Source organism: Aulonocara stuartgranti (assembly GCF_965226115.1).
Source record: "Aulonocara stuartgranti genome assembly, chromosome: 5".
NCBI classification, from domain to species: domain Eukaryota; kingdom Metazoa; phylum Chordata; class Actinopteri; order Cichliformes; family Cichlidae; genus Aulonocara; species Aulonocara stuartgranti.
The window spans coordinates 17,338,818-17,346,596 of record NC_138943.1 but is presented as its reverse complement, the minus strand read 5'-3'; the positions used below and the strand labels follow the sequence as shown (position 1 = coordinate 17,346,596).

The following is a 7,779-nucleotide window of genomic DNA, read 5'->3' as shown; positions in this document are numbered from 1 at the left end:
AAAATCATAATATTTTTATCACAGAAATTAGTTTATTTCACTCATTAATGCCTCCAGAGTGCCAGAGTTTAATTAATTGAGGCAGGAAATGTATTTGATGAGAAACTGAAAGATAAGCCATACATATTGTATGTTTGTGTATGGGGTGTTGAAATTTAATGGAGAGAAAAAAAATAGAACTTTCAGGATCTCTTTTGTTCCAGTTTCTATGAAATTGTGGCTACAGAGAGAAATATAAGTCTTGTGTCCATTATGACTTAATGCATTTGTGACTTGTAGTGCCACTAAAGGGAAAGGATCTTAGAATACCGATTAATAAACTATGTTCAATCTGAATGCAAACCGGTCTTCCTGTTAATTTACCTATTTTTTTGTCTTTCTTGCCTCCAGCAATTATTTTAAAAGCGCAGTGAGTCTTTCTTTGGTAGCTATAGTCAACATGCATGCTGTTGCTTAGTAACTCACCTAAGCAAGAACCAAGTGAAAAGGTTTTCAGGTGGCCTAGACAACTTAACTTAAACTGTCACCTTTTGTTTCATTGAGAGAAGTCACTGTCTTAAGCAAATCAGCAGAAATACAAATCACTAAGGTCTCCGCCAGTATTGTAATTGGAGCTGAACTGTGGCTCATTTAGTAATTATTTGACCTCTAATGGGGTTCACTGTGGTTTTGGCTCCACGCCTAACCACAAGGATTCAAACTGAGAATAAAACACTTGTAACAGTGTTAAAAGGGCTTTAAAAGCAGTGGGTGCAAAGCCCGCTGCCAAGGAACGATGAAGCAATCGTGCAGGAGGAAATTTAGTTATAACCAGGAAGAGGAAGGCATTCTACTGTACACCTGTCACTCTTCTTTCTTTGGATCGAAGCCAGTCACAATAAAGTACACCATGAGGGCGTGTGGGTGATAAAACAGGCCAAACAGCTGAGTTGAGAGTTCACTCTTGACAGGTTCAAGACACAGGACGAAGCAAGCTTATAAATAAGTCACTTTATTATTGCTTTCTTTTTAAAGACTATATACTTATCAACTATTCATAATAACAAATGGAGTTGTTAAATACTGTACACAGCATACTGAACTCTCCCAGTGCATGTCTTCGCCACAGCAGAGTGTTATCTCTTGATAAACTAGTCTTCATTCTGTTTTAACATTTCTAATAAGACATATGAATACCTTAAGATTAAATAGTTTGTTTTTTTGTGTATGATGTAAACATTTTTCCAAACATTTAAGTCAAAAGCAACATTGTGTTGGTAAGATCTGTGAACAGAAGGAAGAGAAGAAAAAAAAGATACTTCAATGACCGATTGACCTTAGCAGTTATTTGTTTCCCAAACTGAACACCGTGTTTGATACCAAGGGTTACTTCAATACATGTGCTACATTTTCTATATCATCCTGACGCCTTGTGGATAATGTACAACAATTTAAAAAAAAAGAAAAGAAAAATCATACATTTTGTAGGCTGCCAGCAGCCAAAGTCTTTCAGACCACACCCACTGCAATCATGTAAGGCAGGAATGCATGTGCAGAACAGGAAAGTCTGTGTCAGGTAGGTAAACCCTGTACTGTCTTTGTAATGCATTTGTATTAACAGATTAGTCAAACATCTCTCATCTAAAATCTATTTCATCTAAAATCTCCATATTAGGATATTCGGTTAGAACAGATTTTGCGTTTGAATTCATTGTCTTTTCCTACAAGTGTTAGGTCACATATGGAGCCGTTACCTCATCGCTCGTGGATTACAATTTCAAATTTCACCTGTGAACACAATTTAAAGCAGGGAGTTTGTAAAGGTATAAGGATAATATCAAAGTGAGGTAGTACTTGAGGCAAATGTGTTTCAAGCAATGACTCACAGCTTGACCAGAAAAAAAAAAAGAAGAAAAAGAAGTAGCTTCAATTGGAAGAACAGCACACATTCACTGACAGTCAACAGACCAGTTCCTGTGCAATAAAACAGATCTGGAGACTGACAGAAATAAATCAAATGTGTGCACTTCTTAGAAGGCTCTACTAAAAAGCGGGCACTGCTAACAAGTGTTGCACAGTAACAAGCATTGTTGACAATTCTTTACTAATTAAACACTTTTCCCAACTGCTGTTCACATGCACATATGCGCAAACACATCCACTGCACATACACACACAAATACACTCAAGACGCTACACCATACTCAGCTGCACTGGACAATCCAAAAGAAATATGGTTAGCTACTAGTAATGAACCCACCTACTGGTACAAAATGTACCATGACAATGTGCCATATGGGGTGAAAAAACAAACAAAGAACAAAACACAACACAAATTTACTTTGAAGTAGTCAGCCTGAGTAAGACTGACACTACATCAAGGCGCGAAACCCATATCAGTATTGATATAATAGCAAACAGAATCGGCACGTGCTAGAATCCTTCATTTTGTTATAAATTCATCGGGCTTGTATTTAGACTTCATATATTAAGTGATACATGGTTACATTACTGACCTTTTTGTCCCTTGTGAGATGCAAAAGCACCATCAAAAAGCCCCAGTGCATCTCACAAAACATCCACACCACATCAGACACAAAACACTGAGCACACAAGGTACAAGGCCCGCTTGTACTTTCTGGCCGTACCACATCTTTACTAAAACAGAGCAAAATATTGAATTTCATAAAATTAAAATATATTTTAAAAAAATAAGCTATAGACTGTTGAACTTTGCCCACAATCTTTAGTTAGACATGGTTTTCACAGAAAATATCTTTTCAATATTACCAGTAACTGTACACAGTGCGCAAATACCCTGTGTGTTCAAAATACATAAGGGGTATTACAAAAAGAAAAAAGAAAAAAGGTAAAAGCAGCAGTTTTAAAAGGTTGTTGGTGTCCAATTTCACCATTTTGTCAAGTGGGTTTTGCGCATGTACAGTATAGTCTTCTATTACTTCCACAAAAACTTTTCAAACAAAATCCACCTGTGCTTTCTTTCTGGTGTGGCAGTCACAAGGCGAGTCTGCAAAAGGAGACCGCTGAGGCAGAAGGTAGTAATGTGTGGTGCTGGCCTTCTTGCCATTCTCCATAATAGGAAGGATACATGGGGAGCCCTCACTGTTCTGTCTCTGTAAACTCCGACCGCTTACATACTTAGGATCTGGTGCAAAGCTTTGGGTTGGGGGCATCACCCCGTTAGTGTATGTTGGGAGGCTCTTAGGGCTGGGAGTGCGGGAGCTGCCTGTGGACAGAGGGCCTCTTGGAGGCAGTTTGGGTGGTTTGTCCTCATCGCTGTAAGCCCCAGATGAGACTTCTGCTGACCAGCGCCTGCAATCTGTCTTGACATTACGTGGAGGTATAGGAGGGGGAACCTCTTGTTTATCCATATTGTTGGGGTACCTTTTTGGGCATGTGGGTCGTGGCAGCTTGTGTAAAGATCCAGCTGGTCCAGAGAGAGAGCGTCGTAGCCTCCTCTGAGCGGGTCTTTCCTGTGGCTGCTGCTCATACTGTTCCCGTACTTCCTGCGGAGGATTTGCCTGATGGTGCTGTTGGGGTTGCTGCGGGCTTTGCGGTCCTAATGGCCCATCGTAGTAAGCGTAGTTAATCTGCCCACAGTCCTTGAAGCTCCTTCGGTGAGATAGAGGATTTCTAAAAGCTGATTTAGAAAATTGATCAGACACCAGGCGGCAGCTGTCGTCTGAACTTGTGAAAAATTCTACCTCACTGTCCATAGCCTGCTCATGGGAGATATCTGTCTGTGGGGGAATAGGGGGTAGAGGCTTAGAGCATCTGCTAGGTGTCTGTGGTGGGCTGTTCAACTCGTTAAATGACAGCCTCATCAGCAGGTCATCATCAGCAGGACTTGGGGTGGAAGGTTCATTGCTGGAGGACAGGAAGAGTTGGGAAGGCCGGGATTTCTTTGAGAGTATTCTCTGTGAGTTGGGACTGTGTTTATGTCCTGCCAAAAAAGTAAGTTGAAAAAATAATAACCATCAGACAAGTGGCAGATTGATAAATAATTAAAGTAAATTAAAGACAATAAAAATCGAATACTATAATACTACACTGACTTTATAATATTCAGGTTACAACAATATGTCCAGTATGTGAAATAGCAAACAATGAAAGAGAATTCATGCAATGCAGCATTTGTGTAGTTTAAAAGGTACATCCTGTATGAAAAAGAAAGAAAAGGAAATAAAGATATTTAACTTACTCTCATAACTTGGAGGTGGCTCCTTTTGCTGGGCACGATAGCTGTGATCTATGTTTGCCCTGTCCATACTGAAGTAGAAGCTGCTAGAAAAGAAGAATGACGTTTCAGAACAGCAGTGCTTCGTCACAGAAATGTGACATATTGAAATTAACAGAAAATGTAAGACTAACCTGAACCATGCAATTTCAACATGACATGCACATCCTTTCTAAAGTCTTTCTCTAATGAAGTGCACCACAACACTCACTTGTCCAGTACATGGCGATCGCGCCAGGAGGGTTTAGATCCAGCCATGCTGTGACAGTAGCTGCCCCGGAGAAAGGGGTTTTCTATGGGAAAAGAGATCTCCTGGGCAGTCAGGCCCACTGTGGACATGCTCCAGGCACCCTCGGGTCGCATCAAAGCCAGGAAACACTCAGATCGCCCGGCTGGCTGCCCCTGCTTCTGGTGTACCTATATTAAAAAACAGCCATGAATGAATTGGCAAAAAATAAAATAAAATAAAATCAAAAGTAGGTCAAGTGAAACAGATCATCGTATAGGACACTAAAAACGCTCTAAAAGCAGAGCCAGGTGATTCTCATTAGACCAGATATTTAATAATGGCTTTTGGGTGACAACAATTTCCTATGGCCTTCAGGACACTGGTGTCCGAGCACACCTGGAGAACGTGCCTTTCAAAATGTTCTATTCACAGTATTCCTCATTCAAAGCATGAAAGCAATAGATGGTGGAAAAGGTCACTACTGGTCATGTCTGCTTTTGTAGACCTGAATTAAATGGCATGTAAACACACTTGCTGTGGGTTTGGAGAACCAGTGTAGAACTACTTTATCACAAAAGCATTCTGACATGAAATCGAAGGTAAACACAGGTGTTACTAACATACGATTTAGATCTTGCATCATAATAGAACAGGACCTTCATTAAAGTCATTGCTAACACATTGTGTCAAAACATGCTATGAAAAAGTTGTATTACCCTTCATGTTTTACATTTTATTTACCGTGTTAGTACAAAGGTGTAGCTGTGTCAGCTGAAAACAAAAGAAGAAAAAATACACCCATTTTTTTTTCTTTTCCTATAGAGAGGTACTGAGCTTTACATTTCACCTGTGGCTTGCAAACTCCATGAGCCTGAGTTCAGCATTGCATTCATGGGTGTGAACTGTGTAACCAACTTTTGAATTTCAATTTCTACAGACTGTGTCGCTTAATAAGTTTAGTTTATTTTAAAACTGGACTGTGCTGTGCTGGTGTTTTGCAATCCTGTTCCTCTTGAACAGGAAAGTTCAAGGGGGCTCCTCCTGTTACCACAGATATACCTGATGTTGCAAGAACGCCCCCACGCCAAATGAACCGAATGCTCGTGTCATGTCAACTATGTGTCAGGCTGTATAAACAATGTGTACATTATTCAAAGGGGGAGTAATCTAATATTTCTGGGGCATACATAGAGTAAATGCAAAATAAATGGCCTCAAACAGAGTTTAAATGTTTCAACTGGGTTTCAGTCTCAAGTGGAGAAAGCCTAGAAAGTCATAAAATGTGTTTTAGATGAGCCTTAAAAAATAGTGCATCAGGGGTGAGCGCAGTTGCTTTTTGTTGCATGGCTGAGTTTAATTAGACATCATTATTACACGATTACAATGCATACTCAGAATCATCTCTTCTGGAAACTACTAAAGAGGTGCATGCACAGCTAGAGCCACACTGTCCTCCTGACAATGTAGGAGTGATGACTGAAAAGAACACGGCTCCCTCGTTCCTGGTCTCTTATGAGCCATATTTATGTGCTAGCCTGACAGCTGGAGCGAAACAAAGCTCTAAAACAACAGGAAGCCTGAGCCATCAGTCTGAGCCAAACTGCCCAAGAAGGCATGCAATCCCCCTGGCCAGGGCCATCGATTCGGTTCGGCGGGGACGGGAAGCAACATGATCCTTGATAATGAACCCCCAGGGGCTTGTGCTTCCTCTTGCAACAGGTGCAAAGACAGTTCATCCTGGCGGTTAACCATATTAGCATTTACAGGCAACAGGATTACACAAATGATGTAGTCATGCAGATGTCCAAGTCGGTTAAATCAGATAATCCGGCTGGAGAATGTGGGCCTTCTTATGGTCAAATGTGACTTATCTGTTTATACAATAAGAAGGCAAGCCAAGGCTAACTACGAAGACAACTCAGTGGCAGTGGGCTCGAGAAAGGAGGGGGTCCGCTGAGCTTCCTAGTGATGTAAAACACCACCGGTTTGCCTTGAATTCAAGCTTACGGCCGTCACCCTCAGGCCTTGACAGGAGTTCACACCCCGCTCACGACACCCCTGCAGCGGTTTCCGAGCAACCATACTCGCTCTACCTGTGCTGCAAGCAAACAGTGCGCACACCCCCCTCACTTTACCGGATTGAGATAATAATGGTTAAAAGCCCTCCAGCAGGCAGGTGACTCACGCCACAACACACAGTCAGCTATTTGGCAATGATGATACACAGTGAATTGTATTTCCCTTTTGTTTAAGAGGAAAAGACCTAAATTAATATTGCAGCCTAAGAATTAAAGAGAACGATTATATAACTTCTGTGCCATTGCAGACCTATAAAGAATATAAAACACGTATCCTTTATAGTTATCAGTATAGACAAACACATAGAGATACATATTCACACGTTTCCCTCCGTTTTTCTTTTTTTTAGATTATTATATTGTAAGTTTTTTAATCATTTTGCTCTGGACTAAGTTGTTCCTCTTAGTATACGGCTCTGTCAGTGAAAAACAATCAAAAACAACCATAAGATATAGAAATAAAAATAAAATGAAATAAAAAAAAAAATCCGAATAAGATCTCAAGTTGCATTAAGCAATTGTGTCTGCCGTGCTGGCACCGACATACAAAACAACAGACAGACAAGACATGGATCCACACAGTGGCTCTAAACAGACATTTCAATTCACTTTTTGAACTCACCTAATTCACTTCGCAGTTCTCTCCGCTGACTGACCCCTAAAGTCCTCTTTGGTAAAATGCAGCGCCTCAGTTTATTTCGGGGTTCGATTTGAATCTGTAATCGTCAGTTTTCAGTTGCATCAGGAACAGGTCGCCAAAGACTTGGCGACACTCAGGCATTACTGTGACACTTCTAGATAAGTCTACTAGTCTATTGTATTGAGCTATCTCTTATAGGCTCACTACACTGGCGACCCAGTGGCTCCGCCTTCCTTAAAGCCACAGGCTTCCTTTCCACCAGTCTGCAGTGTGCATGAAGCACAGAAAGCTGAGTGCATATGGACTGCATGTCAGCCTTGAACATATTTAAAAGACTTAACATAGGTTGACTTATGTGATGCAGTGAAAGTCTGCAGGGCTCCATATATCTCTGGACAGAGCAGGTTTGAAATCAAGGACACAGTCAGGTGATAAACTGTCCCACTGGGACACATTTATCACACAATGAATAAATGCAACCATGGTTCAGTTAATGATACATTTTCCCCAGAACGTTTAGAAAAAGTATACATAAACTAAAGTTAAAGCCGTAAACTTACTGGTGCCAGACTAAAATGCCATCTTGCAAGTTCTG

General features: G+C 40.8%; 1 protein-coding gene across 3 annotated transcripts; it reads right to left on the bottom strand.

Moving 5' to 3' along the window:
* Positions 1 to 975: 975 nt before the first annotated feature.
* Positions 976 to 7,366, bottom strand: errfi1a (ERBB receptor feedback inhibitor 1a). Of its 3 annotated transcripts, none has more exons than XM_082534302.1 (4): positions 7,167 to 7,366; positions 4,449 to 4,654; positions 4,202 to 4,284; positions 976 to 3,943 (listed from the first exon to the last, which is right to left on the bottom strand). In XM_082534302.1, the coding sequence occupies exons 2-4, from the start codon at positions 4,598 to 4,600 to the stop codon at positions 2,955 to 2,957; spliced, it is 1,224 nt and encodes a 407-aa protein (XP_082390428.1). In that variant the 5' UTR covers positions 4,601 to 4,654; positions 7,167 to 7,366; the 3' UTR covers positions 976 to 2,954. The 3 variants fall into 3 exon arrangements, with proteins under 3 accessions (XP_082390428.1, XP_082390429.1, XP_082390430.1); XM_082534303.1 differs by having other exon boundaries at positions 4,202 to 4,281; XM_082534304.1 differs by lacking the exon at positions 7,167 to 7,366 and having other exon boundaries at positions 4,202 to 4,281; positions 4,372 to 4,472.
* Positions 7,367 to 7,779: the final 413 nt, after the last annotated feature.